At 39.9% G+C, this 26,613-nt stretch overlaps 1 protein-coding gene across 2 annotated transcripts in view; it reads left to right on the top strand.

The window, feature by feature from the left end:
* Positions 1-22,432, top strand: part of RTTN (rotatin) — a 120,413-nt gene extending 97,981 nt beyond the window's left edge. For both annotated transcript variants that reach the window (XM_060244065.1, XM_060244064.1), the window contains exons 41-49: positions 3,805-3,910; positions 4,620-4,717; positions 7,726-7,803; positions 8,221-8,347; positions 11,340-11,542; positions 16,114-16,381; positions 17,826-17,929; positions 19,447-19,516; positions 21,727-22,432. In XM_060244065.1, the coding sequence (XP_060100048.1) occupies positions 3,805-3,910; positions 4,620-4,717; positions 7,726-7,803; positions 8,221-8,347; positions 11,340-11,542; positions 16,114-16,381; positions 17,826-17,929; positions 19,447-19,516; positions 21,727-21,809 (1,137 nt within the window). In that variant the 3' untranslated portion in view covers positions 21,810-22,432. The remainder of the gene's footprint in view (positions 1-3,804; positions 3,911-4,619; positions 4,718-7,725; positions 7,804-8,220; positions 8,348-11,339; positions 11,543-16,113; positions 16,382-17,825; positions 17,930-19,446; positions 19,517-21,726) is intronic.
* Positions 22,433-26,613: the final 4,181 nt, after the last annotated feature.

Genomic DNA, 26,613 nt, shown 5'->3' with positions numbered 1-26,613 from the left:
GAGCCAGGAACAGCCATCTTCTAGTTTATAAATTCCATCTGTTCCTTTCTCAGAGAGAAATGAAAAGGTGAAATAATTGGCCTGAGAAACTGAATTAGTGCTTTGTTTCAAAACCCATGGTCTAGCTGTAAGATTTAGAAGATTGAGAAGGAGGATACTTACTCCATAAACATCAGCCCACTTTTGGTGACCTAGACTACTGAGGAGCAGGGTGGGTGGGTAGGCAGGCTATCAGAGTAATGGGAAGGAAGGGAATTATGGATTCCTGTAAACAGGTTCAAGCACTCCCCACCCCCCAATTGTTCAGTCTCCCAAAGGCTTATAGCTTAGAAGGAGGGGTGGAAGACCAGGATACTTTGACATTAAGATAAGATGGGTAGCCATGTTGGTCTGATGCAGCAGAACAAAGTTTGAGTCCAGTGACACCTTGAAGACCAACAAGGTTTTATTCAAAGCATAAGCTTTCGTGTGCAAGCGCACTTCATTAGATATGGTGAAACGGAATTTCCTCAACCATTACAACATATGGTAGAGGTTGTGAAGGGGTTAGTTGCCAGGATCTACAATTGTGGATATAGGATTAAGGCAGTTGGTAAGATCTGTGAATGGTAGTAAATCAGCATATTTTGTTGGTGCCAGTGGACTCTTAAAAGTGCCAGTAGACTCAAACTTTGTTCTGCTGCTTCAGACCAACATAGCTTACCCAATTGAATCTCTATTCACCCAGTTACTTCTGCATCTTGACCTGAACTAGCCCTTCCTCACAACTAATCCACCCAACCTCTATCTATATGTAATGGTTGAGGAAATTCTGTTTCCTTGCTCACGAAAGTTTATACCTTGAATAAAACGTTGATGGTCTTAAAGGTGCTGCTGGACTCAACTCCCTTTAGTATTCAGCTACCTAGAAAATGGTGTCCTACCTACCTACTGTGATATCTGAGCAGCAGCAGCTATTGAGCAGTGCAAAGGTAGAGATTTTGAGTAGAAATAAAAAATATAGCTTGTCAGTATGATTTGGTAATAACTGTAGCTCTATGAAAAAAGAACCATGAAAAGGGGCAAGTACTGAATTCACTTGCCGCATTTTTAAAAAAGGAGAATATAATTATAGGGAGAAGTGTAAGAGTAGCAAAATCAAAGTAGACATGAATCTCAGGCTCTAATACAGAGAATAAAGGAGACAAAAGACAAGCTAAGATCTGTATACTGAGAGGGAAAATAGTTTGAAAGCATTATGACAGAGAAGTAACCAGTCAGGGTGAAAAGGATGAGTTATCAATGGGAATAAAAAGACAGGCAATTAGAGTGAAAAGAATCTTTTCCCATACTTTCTTTGAGCAAATGGTTTGCAGATATCATTTAACGGGCAGACAAGATATGACAGCTGTGTTGGATTTTATTTATTTACAAAATTTTACTCTTCCTTTCTCATCAGGGCCATGAAGGCAGCTAACATAAAAATCATACATAATAACATCACTTCTTAAAAACCATTAAAACCTATCAAAATTATTGAAACAATTAAAACCAAAACTAAAATGCATATATGAAAATATAAAAGCAAGAATTAAAAGATAGGACAGGAAGGAGGGGGTCACTGAGGGGGGAAATGCTGAGTAGAACAAGGAAATTTTCACTTGATGGCAACAGAAGCAGCGAGATGAGTAGGGATGGGAATGCACTGAACCACAATGCATAATTCATCACAAATTTTGCCCTGTGGGTAACTCAAACTGAGACAGGAATGGGCACAGGTAGCACACCAGTTGAAGCTGGGCAAAAGCACTCTAAACCACAGCAATCCCCCTGATTTTCTATAGCAACTGCTGTGTTCAGCTTCATTCCCAAGCTGAAAACAAGGCTTTTTAATGAGAGTATAGCCTAAGTTGGGAGATCTGAAGACCCTGGTCTGCCTTTCAACTAACCCAGAGAATCTCTGTCTTTTCAGGATTAAGTTTCAGTTTATTCACTCTCATTCAGCCCACTACTGACTCGATGCACCACTTTAGAACATCCTGTGTAAATGCTATAACGACTTATATGAAAAGTGCAAAATTATTAAGTACTCAAAATAACAAAAATACAAAAAGTCCATAAATCAAATAGCAACCATTTTCCATAAATGACCATACTAATGCAAGTTTACACATAAGAAGATAGCTGAAAAAAATAATGAATATTCAATCTCTCCTCAACGGATTGCCAGTCATATATAATATCTGTTTTGGATCAATAATCCAGGGATGATTAGGAATTCTAGCTGTCTAAGGACTCAGTTGAATACTTGTCCTCTGTCTCTTAATAAACATGTGTGAAGATTTTTCTTCCTTATGTGCCTTTAAAAGGCAAGTCCTTCCATCTCAGTTGAATACAGTTGCAGTTAATCCTTTTTGCTCTTCCAGATTTTTAATCAAAATACATACAAGCTCAAAAACAATTGGAAATGCTCCTGCATATACATTACTGGCCAGAGTTTTTGATTTTTTTTGAGCTTGTTTCCCATACTCTGCACATTAGTGTAGTGACATCAGAATCTATGTTTTATGCTCCCTGAAGTTTTCATTTCTGTACTTACCTGCGAGTAACGTTACCTAGCATATGTGCCACTCTCTGCAAGATTTCAGCGTTCTTATCTCCAGTTACTGGCATCATATTAGGCTTTGTATTTTTGTCTTGCATAGTTTAAAGTCCTCCTTATTAGGTTTTCAAGGCTCTTATCAAACACATTTTTTTCCTACCCTCATGAGGTGCAAACCATCTCCCGAAAGAAGAGTTGCACTCCTTGTGTTCATCTTTTGATGCAGGTCATCCAGTAGGGTGACCAAGGATGTTTGTGATGCTGTTTTAATTCCTCTAATTCCTATAAATTGTGGGGGAGGTATTAAGAGGGAAAAAACTTAAAGCATCAGTTGGAAGCAGAATCATGCTGACCATGCTTTCTCTTCCTATGCATCCCTTTAAGTTGTCTATTTTCTACAGGGGTGCTGAACTTAGAAGAAATCCTTGCTCAATGAAAAACGGGGGAAATCTATGCATGCTTGCGGATATTAACAGCTTCACCTGCCTGTATCTTTAATGCACCTATGCATGTTTCACATTTTATTGGCATTTAGAAGACCGCAGATTTATACCCCACCCTTCTCTCTGAATTAGAGTTTCAGAGCAGGTTACAATCGCCTTCATCTTTCTCCCCTACAACAAACACCCTGCGAGCAGTGTTCCCTCTAAATTGAGTTAGTGTGAGATAGCTCACAGATTATTGACTTCCAGCTCACACATTTTTGTCTTAGCTCAGGAAAAATAGCCATGGAGCAAACTAATTTATGCAGTAGCTCACAACTTTAATGCCAGTAGCTCACAATGTAGAATTTTTGCTCACAAGATTCCATGGCTTACAGGGAACATTACCTGTGAGGTAGGTGGGGCTGAAAGAACTCTCAAAGAGTTCTTTCAAGGACAACCTCTCCCAGAGCTATGGCTAACCCAAGGCCATTCCAGCAGCTGCAAGTGGACTAGTGGGGAATCAAACCCTGGTCTCCCATATAAGAGTCTGTGCACTTAACCACTACACCAAACTGGCTCCATTAGTGTTCTGTAGTCTAATAAATGAGTGATTGTTCTGTGATAACAGGTTCTCCCTAAATTTCCTAGCTTAATAAGGATAAAATCAGACTTGTATATTGTTGGAATCAGAACTGCTAACAATATATGTGAAAACAGAAGCCATTTAATGCTGAGATTTCTTCAGTATATTTCTTTGATTTTTCAGTGTGGTATGACAATTGCCATATTTATTTGTAGAACTATGAAGGAAAATTCTCAAAAGATGTTTTGAAATACATTGCTGCAAGTGCTTTACTTCCCCTTTTGGCCATCAGTAAAAGTGCTCAGAAGTGTGCTTTGGAAGGTGAGCTATTGTTGTGAGTTATACTTTCAATGAGTTTCTTAAGTGTGTAATGGGGGCGGGGGGTAGGGTCAGTTTCCCAGTACTAGGGCAAATAAGATGTGCTCTACAAGTTCTGTGAGTTGGATCTTCTAAAGTTTATTAAAAGGTTTGTTAAAAGCAGTCTGAGAAGGCAGAGGATTGGCATTTGCATGTGGGAAGAAATACAATACTTGTGGAGAATCTTGTAGAACTTGGTAGTTGGTATATCTTGTAGAACTTAGCTTACTTCTGACATTTTAAATTTTTAAACATTTTTATGTTACTGATTTTAAGGTTTAAGCAAGGTGTCCAGTGCTATTTGTAGCCTAAGTGTCAGTGTGAGTTTTCAAGGAAAATTTGAAACTTCTTATTGACTGCTGTGGGAGACAATTGGCAAAAAAGTGAGATATAAATTTTTAGCAAGATAATGGGTTAATGCTGTCTTTTTAAACTGGCAATGGAAATTGTGTTTAAATTTAATAATGTAGTATCTTTAATTGAATGAGGTTTGAATATAAGCTTGTGGCTTTTTTTAAAAAATTTAGCTATTTCACATCTTGCTTCATTTAAATAACAGTGCTTTAGTTATATGAACTCCATAAAAGTGACTCATAGGTTAGAAATAGATTTACCTGATGCAGTCACTTGTGCATTGTGCAGTTATTTTTAATGGAGCAGATTTTCATTACAGCCAGCCTTGTTGAGAGCTGTGTGGAACAGATGAAGCACATTCATGCACAACTGAACCTAGATTTCTTGAGGCCTGGAAAAGCCATCCAGAAAAAAAAGGTGAAGAATAAACTCTACAAAAACTACTTTTAAAAATACAGACTCTACTGAACAGTTTTGCTTCAGTTATTCTTTGAATTTTCCTGTATTAGGAATTACCACTGTAGATGGTGGGGGGGGGGGAGGTGCTGTTCATTCAATAACTCTTGGACATTGACCAATTTAATTTTTATAGCAGTTCTCTGTTACATTTCTGTTCAGTCAAGATTCTCTCTTGTTATTCTTTCTCCCTCTGCCTTGGGAAAGAAATTTAGCTGAGTGGTGATAAATGATAGTTCTAGGTACCATTTCTCCCCTTGCCATCAAGTTGCAGCCAATGTACAGGAACCTCGTAGAGTTTTCAAAGCAAGAGATGTTCAGCAGTGGTTTGTCATCAGCTGCCTCCGTGTAGCAACCTTAGACTTCCTTGGTGGTCTTCCAGCCAAGTACTAACCAGGGCTGACTCTGCTGAGCTTATGAGATTTGAAAAGGTCTGGCTAGGCTGGGCAGATGTATAAATAGATATTTTTGATAAATGCTAATGAAAGGAGCATTGACTCTCAGAAGCTTATACCTTGAAAATCTGGTTGGTTTCTAAGGTGTTCCTGGACTCACATCTAGCTCTTTGATAAAAGTGTGTACAAATAACACATATGCCCAAATTTAAAATATTCCTTGTATATCTTGAAAAGTTTTTGTATTATAGGCTGTTACAGTAATAGTATCTACACATACTGCTGTCTATTGACTCCCTTTTGTGGAGCCAGTAGAACCAATGTGTCCATTAGGTCATGCTGTGTGCAGTCAGCCCACAGTGGCCTCTATTCTGCTTCCTGATTGCATTACTTTTGTGCTGTTTAATTGACCCAATATTGAACTTGCACTTTAGTCATTTGTTTAACCATTTTCTTACTTGAATGTAATTTGTGAGTTTTCAGTGGTGCTTAGGATATATTTTTGCCTGTTTGTAAAGTCTCATTGTGAAGCATTAATATTAGATGGTTGCCCTGATGACAGGTACTGTTTCTCTCTGCCTTTAGGCTCTAACTTTTCATGGGTGCCGAATATTGAACCATAGGGAGATATGGGAATTTTAAACACAGGGTCTCAACCTCATGTTTGCTTTATAAGTCTAATACTTAGAGGGTATTTCTTGGGGAGAATCGGTGGAAGAGAGAGGTATTTAATCTTTTCTTAGTGAGTTTCTTCCCAACAAATGCAAAGCCAGACCATTTCAAAAGCATTTTCCCACCTAAACTCAAATATTGAGAAGAGGGGACAATTAGGAAGCTCTAGTCTAGCCCTTAAAATGAAAACAAAACAAAACAAAAACTAAAGCATTTTGTCTAAAAGCACCATTCTATGTTTGTATATTTGCATGCTCAGTATTCAAGACAGATAATAATAAATTCATTTCATACCATTAGATATGGAGCAATAAAATCTAGTTGTATGAATGTGCAAATGCTTTCTGGGAAGCATTTTTGATTGTACAACTCTTTTAAAGACAGTGGCCGTTTTCGCACTAGCGTTTGCTCCAGCGTAGCGCCCCATTTACCTCCGGATCTTCTCTTGGATTTCGCACATGTTGCTCCGGCGCTGCGGTTTGCTCTGGCGCTTCAGGGATTTTACGCCGGAGTATGTTTTTCAGCATGCTGCCGGAGTTTCCAAAAACCTCCGGATCCACTCCGGATCCACTCAGCGGAGTTTGCTGTGCGAAATCCATCCACGCCGGATCGACTGCTTTGTGGGCGTCACCCTCTCCCTTTCCGTCCTCCCACCCCATCCACCCGCTTGGCCAATCATCAGCCTTTCGCGGCGCTTCCCCAAAGTGCCGGCACGGCCATTTTTTTTTTTAAACTTCACAGTTTTGCGTAATAGCGATATTTCGAAATTAACAAATAGGAAAAAAAAAAAACCCTGGAATAGCCTCAATTGCCACCTCAATTGGTTTCGTTGGAATTTTTTTTATTGACTTTAGTTGCGTTATTTCACTGTTGCGTTATCTCGATAATGCGAAAGGAGAGGGGAAGGAGAGAATGGGGCGGGGGGGGAGCTCTGGCAGCAGGAATCAGTCAGGTCCCCGTTGCAAGCGCCAGCCGGGGAGGGGAAAGAGAGCGGAGGAAATTTGGGGGGGGAATCTAGTGCTTCAGAATTTGGGGGGGGAATCTAGTGCTAGGATTCTCCACTGTGAATGCTTCTGTTAATACATGAAGGGCTTTGGAGGATTCTACAGCTGCAGCCAATCCATAAGCAGCAGCAGCACACGTGATGCGGTTTGTCCACGAAAAGAAGGGGAGGGATCAGCTCGATGTTACGTTAGTACGTCATTACGCAACCAGACTTGCGCTTAAAAAAAAAATGATTGACAGGGCATCGAACTCAGGTCGATGCCAGTGGGAAAACGATTTGAGCCGGGGCTTCAGGGAAGGCGACTCCGCAAAGAGTCACTAGTGGGAAAACGAGAAAAATGATCCGGACATAATTGCGCCGCGGAAAAAGGGGAGCAAACGCTAAGTGCGAAAACGGCCAGTATTTAGCAATTAAATGTAGCTAAAAGGGACTTATGCTTATGCATGGTTTCAGGTATGCACTAAGAACAAGGGCCAACTATTCTTTTTTATATTATTGTTATTAAACCTCTGGCAAAGATGTTTGTTTTCCTTACCTGATTTCATCCCCTTGCCCCTGCCTGTCTCATAGCTCTTTGGAGACCAAAGCCTTTTATTGTCAGCTGGTGCATTTGCTATGATTGAAAACCTAGCATCCCATATGGATCCTATATTGTATCTCTGTTCCTTTGTGTGCGACAGAACTGAAATACTATTCTGTGTTGGATGGACTTATTGAAATTCAATAATCTTTTTCACAGACAGTCAGAATGTCAGCATCTTTGAAAGGCAGGGTAGTCAAGCACAATTGGAGTCCCTCTGTGGTAAACTAAGTCCAGAAGCAAAGAAGTGCTGTATATGTCATATAAACTAGATTCAGCTTTGATATTGACACTAAATCACCTTTTGTTCCGCTAGGATGATCACCTCAGCAAAGAATTAAAGCTTGTCATGCAGCTCCTAAGAAACTGTTTCTTTCGAAATGAAGGCTGCAAAGTAAGAAACTGGAAGAGGGGGGAATCATGCAACATTTGACAGGCATGGGGGAAGCAATTTCAAAAGAGCCGTATTAGTTACTTTGAGGTTCTTTGGGAGTGATCCACTTTGTTCATTCTGGGGGCTCTCCAAATCAGCCATCTGAATGGGATGTGTTTGGTGAGGGAAGGTGAATGTCAGTTTTGGTTTGGTTTGTCTGTCTCGGGAGCTTCACAAGTGGCTCAGAACACCTAGATCAATAGTAGCGGCACATTTGAAAAATCCCATACATAGTTTAAGTTTTGCTACTTAAGATCAGGAAATATCCCCCCCCCCCATCAGCATATTATAGGTTCTTAGCTATCAGGTTTTTTTTAAGTTTTGCTTCTGAAACTTGAATTTTTAAATATAATGTTATTTCTTATCTATATCTGGCAGGCAGCAGCCCTCGGAACTCAACTTGTCTCTGTTTTGCACTCTATGTGGCCGTGGCTTTTAATGGATGACTCACTGATGCAAACGACTCTGCATTTACTTTGTGTCTACACTGCAAACTATCCTTCAGGTGAAAGAGGGGCTCTTGACATTACTTTCTATGGTCCAGTCAATGGAAAGCTTGTATGACCAAATATATCAAGATTTGTTTTATATTCTCTATCCCTGTTCCTTCTGAAATCTTCTTTGCATGAATAGATAAACTGATGCAGTAACTTACACAAACGCTATGAAGATATCTGTCACATATTCACCAACAGTAGGCGTCTCATGTTTTGCACATAGTCAGCTTTTCCCAACACTTCAAAGCATAACGATTAGTAATATCAGTATAATGTAGCTATTTTGCCATCAATTAGTTGAAGGGTTTGCTTTAGTAATAAGATTTCTAAGGAATGCACAGTTGACTGCACCTGAACAGAGAACCAGATAACTGATGTTAACAGGAGGTTCTCCGTCTGCAAGCACCTGGCAACATCAAGCCTTGAGTTACTGAATACCAGTCAAAGCGTTCCACATTGTTTCAGCAAAGAAAGTGATAGGAAACTTTCAAACATCTGAGAATATAGATGAAGGAAGTGATCTCCCCCTGTGCAGCAATGTTTGCCATTGTTCTCTCTCATGTGGCTGGCATGTGAGCTCACTCAGTTTGTAGTGCACAGATTCACTTTTTCCATCCTGCAGGTAAAGAACTCTTAGCTTTAACCTATAATCAGTGTCTTAAGAAGTTGATGGTTTTATTTCTATTTATAACGTTTGTGAAGGTGTGTCTATAATGAGAGCTTCACAGGAAGAGTGAAGAATGTAGGGCCTCACCATTGCTAGTTGTCATGGGATCCAAATGAGTTTTTATTTCAAAAATAGCATAGCAGAAAGGTGTGTGGGCTTTTAATAGTTTCTGACTTGTCTTACGTGTTACTACATTTAATGTTATAAAACATATATAATCTGTATGAACTTAGATCCAAGAGCAGATAAGGGCAAAGTTCTACATGTGGATCTGGGGTTTGTGCTTGTCAAACAGCAGACCTCTGTGGTTTCACTTGCAAATGTCTCTCTTTAAATTGAGGAGACTTTCAAAAAGTAACTTAGGATAACCACCCCATGTGTGTTTGGGGTGGGGGAGGGGAGTGCCTGCTCTTTATTTAAAGAAACAAAAGAAATCCCTTGGTGATGTCTACAGTAGTTGTTTGGATCTAGCAATGTCTGTGACCCTAATTTGCAAACCATTCTAGAGTTACATGAAATGAAACTAACTTCCTCAAAGCTCCTAGATACATGGATAGACCTTTCCTTGCAAAAATGACTCCTTGGGAGAAAAATAATGCTTTCATGCCACAAGAAGCATGCATCTGACCTAGGGTAAAAGGAACCTTGAGTAAACAGACATATAGCAAGTTTGAGCCTCCGCCTTTATTTGTGTGTGTTGCAGTTAAACAATTTGTACCCTCTTAAGTGTGTAACTAGTAACGGTGTGTGATAGCTAGGGATAAGCAGTGTATGATAGTTAGGGATAGCTCACAGTCTACAGTTTATGATTAATTTTGGCCAGTTTGTGGCAAGTCAACTGGCACAAAATTTCAATGAAATTTAAGCAGTTCATGGTGGCTCATGGATGGGTACATTTCCAGACTGTCTTCACTCAAACAAAATGTTTACCATACTTCAAAGCAAACGGGGGGGGGGCAGAATTCTCCAGCCTTGGATAACCAATAGATTCCCTATGTGTTTGATGTGTGAAGCTTGCATTTTTGAACCTGCACCTGACATTTTCTCCAAAAGCACTTTTCTGGGTGGCATCTTCATTGAGGGGCCATAACTTGGACCTCCTAAATCCAATCTGCACATAACTTTGGGAGGGGGGGTGCCTAACTTGCACAGGGTCCATTCTGTACATTTCTAAACCTCCCAAACCTGCACTTGTTATTTCTTCAGAAAGCACTTTCCTGGGGGCACCTTCTTTGTGGTGCTGAAACTCAGACCCCGTACAGCCAATCCTTACTGAACTTGGAGGGCAACTGGAGGAAAGTCAGCTGAAAATGCTCGGCAATTTTGGTGTCTCTAGCATGCCAGGGTGGGGGGGCAGGATTCTACAGCATCATGAACCAAACTGATTCATTTGGTGGCTAAAAGTTTGTGATGGTTTGAGATTAGCAAATTGGGAATTTTCATGGTTCATGTTCATCCCTAGTGACAGCTTTAGGAAATAGACTTTGCTGGCTTTTTTCAGGTATTGAGCTTTGCATAATTAGATCTCCCACACATGTTGTCATCTTATGTCAAGTGTTTCTGCAGACATAAATAATTAGCTCTAATAAATTTTTGTTGATAAAGTAATGCATGCATTATCTAAAATGTGTATTAGAATTGTGCTAGATTGGGCCAAGATCTGCAGCTACAAATTCTTTGTGTTAGTGCTTCATAGAATCCAACCTACTCCCCTTGATCATGGAAGCTCTCTTTAGGAATCATGAGTGGGTTTGTGCTCCACTAATATTTTAATTCCAGCACAATTCCATTTCTTGCAAATAAGCATTGTAGCTTATACATTGTAAGGAGTAACTCTGTTTTGTTCTGTTTTGAAGTTGTGATTTAAAAAGATGAAAGTTGAAAGAAAGTTGTGATTTAAAAAGATGAAAGTTGAAAGAAATATAAATACTAGCAATGCTAAGTTTATTTTAAGATGTTTTCGGGGGGATTTTAAGCTAATATTTTTGTTAGGTTTTCTTTTCCTTTCATGGAATGTGTTAATTCTTAAGTACACACATCTCAAACGTTTCTGGTAAGTTGAACCCTGATATTAATAGACATTTCACATGCTTGAAACAGATAGGATTTCTTAAATTTATGATAACTTCAATAAAGAACAGATAAAACAGTTTCCTGCAATGTTTAAGGGACCTTTTAAACATCTTGCTCATGCACTTACAAATTCTTGCAGGTATAAGTTGTAAATAAAAATAGAATCAATAATTTCCATATAAAATGCTTTAACCCCCCCCCCCCCTCCGGATGATACAATGTCTGATGCATTTAAATGCAATTATATCTCATTCTTTAAGGCTGTAGTCTCCTGTGTGTAGCAAATGGTGGATTATCTCCTCATCAGACAGCCCAGAGAACTGCAGCTGGAAATTTACTAATGCACAGCATTGTGAAGCTAGCATCTCAAACCCCAGCCGAGAACAGCATAATTCAACAGATGACCTTTAATCTTCTGGCTAACCTTGTTGTAGCTCATGACTGCAAGGGCATACTTCAGAAGGTAGGCACGTGGACTTTTCTGAACTTCAGAACAAAATTCAGTACTAACTTTTTGCAGAAAACAAGTAACATCTCCAGGACACCTTTATATGGGCTAGGCTAATGACAGTATTAAATTTTAGAATCAAAATCTGGAATGATGCAATCAGCGTTGAAAGGGTGGCGGGGGAAACTAAAGTAGGATGGCTTTGTTTCAAATTAGGTCAAACTCAGTTTAGCATGTGGCTTACTCACCAAGCTTTAATCCCTTGAATACATTCAGATTACCTCCAGTACAAGGATTCTTTTAGTGACACAAAAGGCCATTCTACAGAGGTCAGCCAAAGATTTCTTGCACTGCCATTTGAGAATCAGTATCCAGCCCACCATGTTTTGGTGTATAGAACTGGTACACAAACTCCTTAATAACAAACTTTAATTTAGGTATTTATCCTCTGAAATATCGTGTTATCAATTATTAACAAGGATTTATGCTTAATGGTATAATTTCATAGAAGTTTCCACATTCTCTAAGGTTAAGGTAGTCCCCTGTGCAAGCACCAGTCGTTTCCGACTCCGGGGTGACATCACATCACGATGTTTTCACAGCAAAATTTTTACAGGGTGGTTTGCCATTGCCTTCCCCACTCATCTACACTTCACCCCCAGCAAACTTGGTACTCTAGTTGTGCATTTATGTGCACTTTTTCATGGCAAGGATGGATCAAGAATTTCAAGAGTCATTTTCGTCTTCTACTATTGGTGGAATTGAGGGAAGCATGTAGATATTTGGATAGAATACTGGGCATTGGTTTTTGGAGGAAGAAGAAGCTCTCTCCAAGGGCTTGCTTCTGCAGTGCCTGTCTCTTTAAGTCTCCAAAGCAACTGTTGTCTGGATGAGCCTGGATGAAATCGGTCCCAGGCTATTCCGTAGCCTTCCCAGAGAAAAGTTCTTTTTCTTCCAACAACTGAAGCCCCAAGCCAAGTAGAGTCTTCTTCCAGCCAGTCTTACCTAGCAGGTTTGACCCAGAACCATGACCTTTCGTAATGGTGTGACTCCACTTCATTCCTGGATGATTATTGTCAACTGAAAAGGAAATGGGATGGTAAGAGGGCATCCCGCTAAACTTTTGACCACTGGATGCAGGCAAATGAAAATGATTATGACAATAGTAATGAAAACACATGATTGAATATGACATGAGAGAGAGCTTATGTTGTACTTTTTCAGTTTTTAGTAGTGTAATTTCTTCTTCCTGTACTCCCTTTCCCATTAATAATTGAATGGAAATTGGGTTCTGCTTAAGCAATAATGGAGCCCCGTGGCACAGACTGGTAAAGCTGCAGTACTGCGGTCTGAACTCTCTGCTCACGACCTGAGTTCTATTCTTGTGGAAGCTGGATTCAGGTAGCCGGCTCAAGGTTGACTCAGCTTTCCATCCTTCCGAGGTCGGTAAAATGAGTACCCAGCTTGCTGGGGGGAAAGTGTAGGTGACTGGGGAAGGCAATGGCAAACCACCTCGTAAAAAAAGTCTGCCGTGAAAATGTTGTGATGTGACGTCACCCCAGAGTCGAAAACGACTTTCCTTTCCTAAGCAATAGTATTTGGTGTTAATGTATACAGAAAGAAAATTAGTCCTTTTTATGAGAAGAGAATCAGCTTTGTGGTCAGATATTAAAAGCTTTCAGAAGACTTTAAAACACCAGTTCCTGCTTTATATATGTGACAGAATTAGTTCATGTAAAGAAATTTGTGATGAAATTGGATATTGTAACTAGAAACAAAGCTGTTTATACTCGTCAATCATTTTGTTTTGAAATCAGTTGTACCATCCATGAACATAAGAACATAACATAAGAGAAGCCATGCTGGATCAGGCCAATGGCCCATCCAACACTCTGTCACACAGTGACCAAAAAAACAAACAAACCCCAAGGGCCATCAGGAGGTACACAAGTGGGTCTAGAAGCCCTTCCACTTTGCACCCCCCCCCCCAGCACCAAGAATACAAAGCATCACTGTCCCAGACAGTTCCAATAATATACTGTGGCTAATAGCCACTGATGGACCTCTGCTCCATATTTTTATCCAATCACTTCTTGAAGCTGTCTTTGCTTGTAGCCACCACCGCCTCCTGTGGCAGTGAATTCCACATGTTAATCACCCTTTGGGTGAAGAAGTACTTCCTTTTATCCGTTCTAACCATTCTCTTATATGTAAACCATCCCTCCTTTCTTTCTTTACTTTGCTACCGCCTTACTCTGCATAGCTATCTTATGAAAAAATGGCACCTCTAAGCAAGGCTTTTTTTTGTAGAAAAGGCCCAGCAGGAACTCATTTGCATATTAGGCCACACACCCCTTGTTTTACAGGGTTTTCTTTGTGGAGAAAGCTCAGCATGGACATTTGCATATGAGGCCACACCCCCTGGTGCTAAGCCAACCAGAACATTCCTGTGCATTCCTGCTCAAAAAAAGCCCTGCCTCTAAGATTGTAGCACTTTTAAGTGCAAATGGGTTTTTGTAGGTGTGAGTCATTTAGAAGAACAGAGATATAGACCGAAATGTTGATACTCCAAACAGACATGTTTTTGTTACCTAATTCATTGTCTGTTCATTCAGGATAACAATCATGTGCTTAGTTTCCTGAGCTGCTGCTTCTGTTTCTGCGCCACATCACCATTTCTCACTGTTCTGTGCTCTAAAGTATTATAATTCCTATAATTTGTATTTACAGCTCTAATATATTTAGACATTAATGATATGTACCTTTGATACACTTTTTCTTGTGTTGGTGCTGCTTTTGCAGAAATGTGGGTTTCCTAGTATTCTCCCCTCACCCTCCAGTCAGTATTGTTACCTTGTAAATGGAATGTGTGGGATGTGCTTTTCTCCAGAAATGACTGGTTTGTTTTAATGCAATAATTCTTCCTTGACTAGCACAGAAACTTCCTGTGTATGCCTAATGAGCGCTGTCAGAAAGTTTCTCAAAGCCATTCCTCATTAGGACAATTTCCTCTGTCCTCACTGAGCTCATGAGCATTCTCTCTCTTCCAAAGGCAATGGGTGGGACAAGGCAGACTCTTCCTTTTAAGCAGTCAAGCAGGGATAGGGATGGATGCTTTCTACTTTTTGTATGGGTAACTTTATCCTGGCATTATACATTTTCCTATGGAGATAATTACTTTTATTGTTCAGCGTCAACTGCCATTGAACATTTAAAGTCTTGAAAATTGAACATTCATAATTCTGTCCGAGCCTTAACAATCAAGATAGCAACTGTGTCATCCTGCCATACACGAAGAAATTTCCTAGACATAAAGGTCCATAAAGAGAACCAGAACAGTAGCATTTAAATTTCTAGTGCATGTGTGAAATAGTAAAAAGAAAAGAAAAACAACAGTATTTACCTAACAGCTCAATATTTCTGAAATGCATGTACTTAAATTTTAATTAGCTGCAAAGAATTTATGTTAAGTTCTCAAGTGAAGGAAAATAAGTTGCTTTCTATATTGTCTTCCCTGAAACATTTCTAAGAGACTTTGTTTTTTTTTGGGGGGGGGGGGGGGGGTTGGGGAGCGGGGGAGTTACTCTGGGTAACTTCTAAATAACCTAGTCTTTATTTAAATCTCATGTTGGACAGTGTGAGAAAAACCCTGAAACTGAATTAGACCAGTCACAGCTTGCAATTCTTGTGTAGCTTTAAACTGTATCTAAATGCACATCAAGTAAATAAGGCAACAACAGAAAGCTGTGTGATTTCTTTTTATTATAATCCACCAAAATATCACCAATCAGTATGTGCAGGCTTTCAAGTTGCCCAGAAGCCTTCCTCGGGTTCATTACCAAGAAAAGATACTTCAGGGTTCAATTGAAGTACCTCTCTTTGTGGCTTCTAAAATCTTAAAATGGAGTACATGATATGTTGCATAAGAACATAAGAGAAGCCATGTTGGATCAGGTCAATGGCCCATCCAGTCCAACACTCTGTGTCACACAGCGGCCCCCCCCCCCCAAAAAAAATATATATATATATATACACACACACACGCACACACACACACACTGTGGCTAATAGCTGATGGACCTCTGCTCCATATTTTTATCTAACCCCCTCTTAAAGCTGGCTATGCTTGTAGCCGCCACCACCTCCTGTGGCAGTGAATTCCACATGTTAATCACCCTTTGGGTGAAGAAGTACCTCCTTTTATCTGTTCTAACCCGACTGCTCAGCAATTTCATTGAATGCCTACGAGTTCTTGTATTGTGAAAAAGGGAGAAAAGTACTTCTTTCTCTACTTTCTCCATCCCATGCATAATCTTGTAAACCTCTATCATGTCACCCCACAATCGACGTTTCTCCAAGCTAAAGAGCCCCAAGCGTTTTAACCTTTCTTCATAGGGAAAGTGTTCCAAAACTTTAATCATTCTAGTTGCCCTTTTCTGCACTTTTTCCAATGCTATAATATCCTTTTTGAGGTGTGGTGACCAGAATTGCACACAGTATTCCAAATGAGACTGCACCATCAATTTATACAGGGGCATTATGATACTGGCTGATTTGTTTTCAATTTTCTCCCTCTCCTATTCCAGAATAACTTTCTACAGAACTTCTTGTCATTACCATTGCCAAAGGGAGGAAATAAATGCCTCAGTATTCTAGCTGTTGCTTGGTTGAAACTCCTATTGAACTTATCATTTGGAGAAGATGGACAGCAAATTATTGTGAAGATGAATGGAAGTTTAGATCAACTTGTAGAGATGACAAAGTACAAGCACAAGAGCAATCCATATATGGTCCTCCTGATTCTGCATAACATTTGCTTTTGCTCAGCCAACAAAGCCAAGATTCTAGCTAATGGTGGGTATTCATTGCTTTGTCTAGTTGGCTGTCATGGTCCAACACTGCTATTTGATTGAAATGTGGGTTGCTGACCATAAAAACCTATCAGTACATTGTGGATTGTGTAACAGCCACTAATGACTAGCAGGGCTTTTTTTTATAGCAGGAGCTTATTTGCATATTAGCCCACCCACCCACCCTGATGTGGCCAATCCTCACTACATCAGGGGTGTGTGGCCTAATATGCAAAGGAGTTCTTACTACAAAAAAAAGCCCTGATTATAAGATTTATTTTAACATACATGCATATCATGAACTTAAATTATGCTTTTAAAATAATAATTATGAATATAGAACCTACAGAAATATCTTGGGGGAGCTGGTATGTTTTACAGGACCCAAGAAAGTTCAGTTTAAAGCAGAAGTTCTCAGACCTTTTGAAGTGGGACCCACTCTAAAAAAAACAACCCCTCCCTCTCTAACATAAAACACAGAATTTTCATCAATTAACACAGGGCATGTTGGTATTTCATTTTTTCATGTGAATATATAGCAAAAAGCTGTGTGAAATGGCCTTGGTAATATTATGCAGAGTCAAAACCAGATTAATCATTAAAGTTCCCAGAGTACCTTCTATCCCTTTCCACCCTGTTTTTCCCTCCTGGTTTCATGAACCGCCTGTGATGAAGTCATGGTCCACTTTGGATTCCTGATCTGAGACTTGAGAGGCACTGGTTCAAAATGTTTTTCCAAAGATCTGTCAGCAGCTTTCCACCTATACTTGCTAATAGTTCTGAGACCAGAACACACAAAAGTGAGGAATCCTGCTTTTCCATGCATTTCCAGCTATGTCCGTGTGAGCTCAGGTATCAGTGGGCTGAGGAAAGGGTAGTTATTGGTTAGCTCATACTTAAATGGTGGTCAAAGACTAAAGAGAACACAGAAAAGACTGTAGCATTTAGCACCCCCAGTTATTGCAGTTCTTTAGCACCTTTCTTGAATGATCACTATTGAATCATCATCATGAAATACAGCTGACGGAGCACAGTCAATCTGCTCTGTTGAACAAGGTGATCAAGAGAGTCTAAGCTTAATGATATCCTAGAGGAACCTTTTGGAGATCAAGCTGGAAAAGAAATATGAAAACTAATAGGCTATTAATTATGTACCTCTTACGCTTATTTAGTATGGCCAATATTCTTCCCATCTCTGTTCTGCAAGTTGTATATTTCATCACTAGCATATAGTTAACAGTGAGGTATATTTTGCTTGTATATGTAAGATGTCTATAATTCGGGGGCATTAAAGTTTAATTCAGGTTTAATTTTGCAAGTTCTGTACTATAATATTTATATGATGTGGAGGGGGGTGATAAATTAGCCACAGGTGTGCATTCAAGAAGCAGAGTTTCTGATATCCTGGCCTTTGTTAGGTACACATGTGGTCTGTTTTTCCCTCTTAGATAAAGTCATTGCAGTACTGTCTGCTTGCCTGGAAAGTGATAGCCCTGTGACTCAAAGAATAGGAGCATCTGCACTTTGGGCTTTGCTTCACAATTACCAGAAGGTTAGTGTATTACAAAAAGACATTTTAAAGATCTGTTTTACCATGTTTGTACAGAAGCTCTACAAATTTGTTCCTTTATTGTTCATCCATCACACCCTTCCATTAGCATACTCAAACACCACTATGTTAATTAATGCAGAAGGAGAAATTTGCAACCTAATGCCTAGCTGATTAGTTCAAGTCAATATATGACATTCAGTTCCCCATGCCACTGCCTCTTGATTTCTGTTGCTCCCTTAAGGCTGCCAAATCCTAACACTGCAGTAATGATGGTGGTGGAACTCTTGGAAACTTTGAACTAGTAGTTCTAGATATCCTTGCTCACATATCTCATTGTTCCCAAACCTTTGTTCCGTGTGCCCTTTCCACCATTTCCTATATCTCATTCCATTCTATATCCCTTTTCTTTGGCCACCATAGCTCTCTGCTGTCTACTCCTTAGTTTCCCTACTTTCTGAGGTCTCTTGCCAGTTAGCTTCTGATCCTTAACCCAGCCCATACATCACCTTCTTCCATATGGCCTTCATAATAATTTAATTTGAGCCAAACTGACAGCTACAGCTTTCTCCCAGAAGCTGGACTGTGAACATTTTGTTGCTGGCAGCTTTTTCTCCTGAGAGGGTTGAAATGTTTGTGTGACATTGCTTAAGTAATAGGTGGATTCCCTTCTGCAAGTGCAAGATGGATAAGATCCAGGAGACATCTGTAGCACATCTTGCATAACATTAGTCACTATTTCAGGCCTATTAAAAGCTGCTCAGCTCAGATGCATGAGCAAGGATGGAGACTCCACTGTCCTTGCTATCCCATACCCACCCACCCCCACTAAAAAAATTCTGACCTATCAGCTATCATCACCGAGATCATCATTCTGTTTCTTCTTTATACTAGAATGTGATGGGATGATTAAAACTTTTTTTCTTAGATACTCCCTCATGGCCAGATTTCTGGTCTGAATTCAGCAGCAGTTAATGAAGTTTTTCTTATCATTAATCAAAATAAAAACAGGCTATGGTGCTGTATGGTGCCCACCCGTATTCTTCTTTTTACTGCCTGTTTCTGTTTCCTTCTGTTTGGGAGACTACTAATGCATCAAGTGAATGCTAGTAAATGACAGCATAATAAATTATCCTGTACTGTGTGTTTTGCATGGGTTTTAAAACGAGTTTATTGCCATGTACACTTGGCAAGGTATACTTGTACTAGTATTGTGTTTTAAGAGGGAAAGTATGCAAGAGTCTCTCTCATAAGGCATCTTAATATTCAGAAGAGTGCTTCCTATTATACTGAGTTCTGGAAGGCTGTGCCTCTTTATTGCTTTATTTCATTGATTCCCCCCTCCCCTCCAGTATCTGTACTACTCACAGTGGTATTGTCACATGTTTCATTCTTAAGTTTCTGATTGTCATAGTCTTGTGGCTTGCTGCCAATATGTAACTGCAGGAAAGAATGAGTTTAAGAGTATCAGCACATGGGAATTAATACAGCCGTTGGGTTATTCTTTATTTGTGCTACAGGCAAAAGTGACTTTGAAGAATCCATCAATAAAGAGAAGAATAGATGAAACTTTTGCTTCAGTAAAGAAAAGTACGTTTTTATGGGAAAGTTTAGTTTATATCTCTAAGGACTAGAACCTAACAGTCTAATTGTTCTTTGAAGATATAATTAAAATACAACATTGCTTATAACATTTTAGTTAACGTAAGACTTCATAAGCACTGACTGCATTTTGAAATACACATGTGCTTTTGAAAAAAAGAAATTACCTAAAGGAAAACCTTAATTTTTAAATGTTGAATGCTGATTAGAACTGTTTATGCAGTTTGGTTTCCCCTCCTCCCAGCTCATGTTGCTTACTTTTTTAGAGAAAAGATATGGAGTTGGATCAAGTTAAGTTTTCAGTTCATTTTGCCATAAAGGTCCCATGTTCCTCAGCCATAGCCATTTTGGGAGTCAAAGGAGACTCCTTCCTTTCATTTTTCATCATTTCAAAAAGCTGTTTGGATCCTAGTCATAATCTAATCTGTTAACCTCCCCCCCCCCCCACTCCAGTTTCTTGTTGGACAGACATGACCATGTTAAAATTACATGAACCATGTAACTAGAGATTCTGAAATACTGTTTATTCTCATTTTGATTTCTTCCTTATTGCATATTTATAAAATGGATATTCTACCTCTTCTCCTAAAAGCCCAAAGCACCTAATTGTCAAGGGGCAAAATGGGCCCAGATGTGGTGCAAATGATCTTTTTTCCCCAGGTGAGGGGCTGAGACAGAGAAAAGTGAGTTCTTGAATAGAGTAGTTATGTTTATTAAACTAGTGTGAGGGAAACTCAGAAGTACTTTGTTGTACTCCATTCATATACAGCCTCCATATATATCTGCCTAGGCTGCCTTTAGATGCAGCTGATACAATTTGAATTGGAGAATCCTGGCAGGCGGTGAAGAGGATTCTGCCCACCCTTGCCTTTTGCTGGTTTTGTGCTTGTTTGTGTCTCAGGGTCAGCTTGGGTTGTGCCCTTCTTCTTTCTAGGAATGGTGTTGGAAACACCCAGATCCAGGTGGGTGGAGCCTCACCTTTCTTGGAAAAAGAACCTTCCTTCTTACCAGAAGGTTGTGATGGGCTGGTTTTGGAGATTTGGTGGGACCTGAGGGGTGCCTTCAGGTTTTTGGCCTGAGATAGCAGAGATACCAGAATAGAAGGGCTGAGGTTGGGGAAGCAATCACACACAGAATGTCCCTTTGAGTTCCTTGCAAAACTGTTTTTGTGTGCCTTGTGTTCACTGCAAACAATGGAATAGACTCTTCTGCTTGTTGCAGCTTGTGTTCACACAGCCTTCAAATTGATGTAATCACACCCAGTTATACCAAATAACCAGACTATATGAGCAAGGGTAATACTTCTGAGGCCGGTTTAATCTTCTGTGCATGGCAAGATATGGGTTAAATAATCCATCTCTCAAGCTAGGCATGAAGTAAAGCTTTTTGGCTAGAGTTAATTACTTTTAAGTTAAGATTTGAACATGGGCCAGAATCTTACTTAATGTGCCCTGTCTTGTGCTCAGCTCATCCAGCTTTGACAAGCTAAGAAATTAGCAGACTGCCTTCCATGCTGATATTAGGTTAGGTGTGGAACAGAGTGCTTAAATGACCCCTTTCAGCAGGCCATGTGAAGAAGAAGAATATCTGGCTGTGTGCACGGCACTTTGAATTTTCCATAATGTGTATTAGCAATAAGGGAAAATAGATTGGGCTTGTCTTTAGTTTCTTTATTACTGTACTGTCAGGCAAGATGCAAACACTTCCTTGGGTCTTCCTTCCATTTGAGTGTCTAATTGATGTAGAAAATCTGAAAGTAAAAACAAATACATATAGCTGTTTACTAGCAATATGAAGGTATCTCTGTTATACAATGCCTTAAGCCCTAGGAATATGGCACATCCCATATACAAAACCGCATCCAGAGGGAGCAAAAAATGAACTAGTGAGACAGCGAATATCAAGTGGGCTAGAATTTGATCAAAAGGCCACTTTTTCCTCACTTGTTCATATGTGTTTTCTAGTGTTTATTAAATAAAATTGCTTCAGACCATTGATTATAAAAACTTTGTTCTCGAAAACTTAATGAAGCCTAAGACTTAATGACACTTCACTCTTGAGTCTTCCCACAGATATATTAAAAATTTTAAAAAATGGCATTGCCTTATTGGGAAGTTATGGTTCTGTGTGCAGAGGAAGTGGTATCTTCTGTTCATCTTTTTCCTGTGTTAACAGCTAATGCATTTTCCTCTGTTTAGCTGTTCTACAGAATCAAGAGAGCCAGCAGGATGTCTATCTCTTAAAATGTCTGAAGACTCTAGTACAACTTCTCAGTAGTTGACAAAAGCTGTATGATGTTGCCTGTTGAAGCAGTATTGGCCTTGCTGGAGGATGCCAGACCTACAATGAAGTTTTTAATCCATTTTATAGAGGATATTTACCACTGAGGAGAATATTCCCGTTCTTTGTAATGTAAGAACTGAGAAGTCTCTGGACCACCCAATATCATGATGCTGTACAAAGAAAAAATATATAATGTAAATTGTTTCATGCTTTTCAAAAAATGATTGTTGTATCAATAAACATGATGCACAATAGTGGTGGTCATCACTTGTAAAAAAGAAGGGTTTTCTCACGGCAGGCTGTTTTTGAATGCTGCCTTATAGAGCCTTTATCCATAATGGAGCGGAAGGTCAGAAGTCTGATGCCAGACTGCACAGCTTCAACACCTTATCTTTACCTAATGAATACTGGAAGCTGCACTGATGTATCAGAATGTGTTTGAGTGGCGCTTGAAGGAACGATGTCATAACATGGAAATTCCTTTAAGTATAAATAGACTTTGTACAGTGGGTTGAAAGATCTTACTAAATTGATGGGATAAATTTCAGACAACTGTATCATATACTGTCATTGATCATAATAAATCAAAGGAGATAAATAAAAATAATTCAGGAAACAAAATTGCAAGTGCTGTTACTATTTTGGAAGTAAAGCTGCATTCTGCATGTCATAAGAGCAGGGCTTTCTTTTGAGCAGGAATGCACAGGAATGCAGTTCCGGCTGGCTTGGTGTCAGGGGATGTGGCCTAATATGCAAATGAGTTCTGCTGGACTTTTTCTACAAAACAGCCCTGTGTGACAATGGTGACATCAGGGTGTGTGGTCTAATGTGCAAATAAGTTCCTGCTGGGCTTTTTATACAAAAGAAAAGCCCTTCATAAGAGGAATACCCATTGGTTGTGAAAATAAGTGAACTCTTTGTGATGGTGAGTGAAAGCAGCGCCCAAAAGATATCATGGCACTTACACAACTGCATTGTTCTTTTCATAAGAATGGCACTTAAAGCTAAAGGACAACTTTACAAAAGTATGTGATTCACAGTTGATAATATAAAAATGCTGTTAAAGATAACAAAATGTAATTACTGAAGTGCTGTTGTAATTTATTCATGCTATCCTGTTTCACTATATTGCTACTATCCTAGTTGCACAGTGCACTGTGATGTCAAATCAGATAAAGCCCCCAGGCTTTCTGAACATGCTAACTTGGTATTGTGTGCAATGGTATTGAAGAGGCATATTCTTTTACTCCATTATACAAGGATCTATCCTATCTAAGGCTATGCAGTTTAAGTTGTCCTTATAATTTTCCTCTATATACAACCTAGTTTTTCAGCACAATGTGGGTTTGTGCAGCAGAACTTGTCTGCTCTTCATCTGGAATATGTGGCTTAACTTTATCAGAGGCAACTCGTTTTAATCTTTGGGAGGAATTATTCAGTTAATGCACTGTTGGATGACTTTATGACGACAAGGTGTTTATTGGGAAGCCATTAGGGGTGCATATTACAAAATTTTCAAATGAAACATATACCTGGAAATCAGTGGTTCAGGTTGTTACAGTGATTTACCAGAACAGGAATAGAAATCTGGTATTCTTGGGAATTGTGAACCTCCCAAACAATCTGTTCCCCCACCCCAAATCCAGGTGCTCACCAGAAATGCAGCATGCAGTCATGTTTTTCTTTGATTCTTCTGATTTTCCAGTCCCAATGAGATGCTCGCAAGGGGGGAGCACAGAGTACTTCCAGCCAAGCTGTGGAGACTTGCTGTTTCCTTCACTCCCTTCTTTGTACCTCGTAGTCCAATTTGCTTGAAACATGAGGATTTTTTAGTGGACAGGCAGTACTAACTCCACTGCAATTCTGGTGTCATTTGGATGAAAATCAGCTAACTCACCCCCTCACCTCCTTCTTTCCATATTTCATTAATGAAAACAAAGAACAGACCAGAGTTTTTCATGGAAAGGTTACAAAAAAAATCACTGTAAAAGTAGGAAAATCAAATGAATGCAAACAACTTTTTAAAAAGAATTGGCTGGTGCCATTTTCCCTTTACAGGAATCAGTGAAGCAAACTGTGCCTGCTCTAAAAGGCACTTTATTTAGAAGTCTGTAAAATCAACTCCTATGGTCCAATTTGTCTGAAACTTGAGGGTATAGAGCAGGGGTCCTCAAACTTTTAAAATAGGGGGCCAGTTCACTGTCCCTCAGAGTGTTGGAGGGCCGGACTACCGTTACTGTACAAGGCCGCGGGCCGTCAGTTCTCCGTCTTCTGCATCTCTCTCCCTTCCCTACACCACACACCCCGGCCTAGGAACTCACCTCACCTCGGTATCACCTCACACTCTGTCTCCGCCGCCTCATCCCAGTGTCGGAAGTGTGCGTTGCTAACGCAAGTTTAGGTCGAACGTCACTTCCGGTCTGATTTTGCCATAACCCGACGGGCCGCATAAACATCCTCAGCGGGCCGTAGTTTGAGGACCCCTGGTATAGAGGAAGAACTATGTTATGTAAACTTGGTGCCATTAACAGCTACTCCAGACCATCCAATAGACTACCAATTGAAAGCAATTGCCTTGATGCACTATTATCACAGAAAACACATAGATTTGAATCATGAACTAGCAGTGTCCTACACAAACAATAAAAGTTACAGAAAAATCCATAAACTCCCCAGACCCTGACAGATTATACTAATTTTTTCTTGGCGTGCACTCTTAAGAGTCCATTCTTTCAACTCAGTATCAGCATCTCCACTATTTATACCATACTGACAAATTTATTATAATCGATAAATATTTTTAACATAACTGTGAAAGTGCAGGGCAAGGAACTAGTAAATTTATATAAAAATAACTTCAAAAATGATGCATACCTAGCATTTTCGCAAAAACTTAAGAGTCCCAGCAAAACATGAGCAATAAGTCCACCTATTTAACTTCAGAGGTATTTGTTTAAAGTCTATTGTTTAACAGAAACATACCTTTTATCAAACTGCCATTTACCACAGCCTCCTCAGATGTAAATCTTGAGCAGCAAATGCGGTCTCCTTTTCAGTGTATTTGCATCCTCCAATGAGGACCATTGCCAGCTTTAATCAGAACTTCTAGATATTAAAAGCAAGGGTAGCCATCTGATTCAGGAAGTATAAAATATAAATGATTGGATGAGGGAATTAAATGTGGTGCAGTTTATAATGCGTTTTTGCTCTTTCCCTTTGGCTCATTCTGTTCTGAGTTTCCTCATTGCTTTAAATCAAAATAACTACATACCTCTTGTTGTATATGGCTAGTTTTAATTGATGTTTGCAAAGTGCTGTAGAGCTGTTGTATAATAGAACCTCTCTCTCTCGGCTTGGCTTCGCGAACGAAGATTTAAGAAGGGTGCAATAGTCCACGTCTGCTGCAGGCTCGCTGGTGGCTGACAAGACCAATGCGGGACAGGCAGGTCCGGCCACAGTGGCTGCAGGGAAAAGTCTGATTTGGGGTTGGTGCTGTAGCAGTGCGATTCTTCCTCAATCTCCTTTTGTCCTCAAGACCAGCTATGCGTGCGTTCTCAAAGGAAGAGACAGCCTGGTGGATGGTGTGCCTCCATGCTTTGCGATCTGAGGCTAGGTCAGACCACTGGTGATGGTTGATGCGACAGGCGCCAAGGGATTTCTTCAAGGAGTCCTTGTACCTCTTCTTTGGTGCCCCTCTATTTCGGTGGCCAGTGGAGAGTTCGCCATACAGGGCAATCTTGGGAAGGCGGTGGTTTTCCATCCTAGAAATATGCCCTGCCCAGCGCAGCTGCGTCTTCAGCAGCAGTGCCTCGATACTGGTAACCTCCGCCCACTTGAGAACTTCAGTGTTGGTCACAAAGTCACTCCAGTGGATGTTGAGGATGGTGCGAAGGCAGCGCTGATGAAAGCGCTCGAGGAGTCGCAGGTGATGACGGTATAAAACCCACGATTCGGAGCCGTAGATGAGGGTTGTCATCACAACCGCTTTGTAAACATTGATCTTTGTGCCAATGTAACAGTAAAGAGCGCTGTTCTTGTTTCATGTAGCAAATGTGTTCCTGCTGCTGCCATGTTCAGAAAATGTTGCTTCTGGAGCTCAAGAAGGGAAAGAGAAACGTGACACATAACATGGATGTAATTGAAAATGGCATAGAAGATAAACACACCATTCTGATAATACTAATATACCATTGTTTGCCATTAATACTGATTCACAAGTTCATCTTCTTTATTAATTACATTTTACAAATGATAAATAGAAGCTGAGGCAGAGAGCCAGGGCCACCCTTAGAGAACATTATCAACTGAACATTGGAAGTCAGGTTCCTATTTATACTGGAATCATATTTGCTTGCTTAGAAACTACCATAGTCCATCTGTTACACCAGATTATAGTGAGTAATAATTATAGTAGCAATTTGCAGTATGAGGTTGCCTGATCTGAAATACATCTAAATGCGTGCACACACAAAATTACGCACCTCTGACTTCATGTCAGCCACTATAGCATCAAGACTAGTGCAAAGCAGCCAATGTAAAAACTCCAGCTCACAGTGCAAAGTACTTACCTGCAATACAATGTACCACAGACGGAAAGAGAAGAGGAAACTGACAGATGGGTAAAGCTCCTTCCTCTTTAAGCTTATCAGGTCCCTTGGAGCAGCTGGCGGGGGGGTGGGATACACTTACTGGGAATGGGGAGAAATGCCAGAAATTAACATGATGTGCCTACATGATCCAGAAGTGATGAAGGTGTGTTGGGGGTTTTGGGGCAAAGCTCTATGGTAGAATTAGCTTGTGTC

This window comes from Heteronotia binoei, chromosome 7 (genome assembly GCF_032191835.1).
Source record: "Heteronotia binoei isolate CCM8104 ecotype False Entrance Well chromosome 7, APGP_CSIRO_Hbin_v1, whole genome shotgun sequence".
Lineage (NCBI taxonomy): Eukaryota > Metazoa > Chordata > Lepidosauria > Squamata > Gekkonidae > Heteronotia > Heteronotia binoei.
This window is presented reverse-complemented; position numbering and strand designations above follow the sequence as displayed.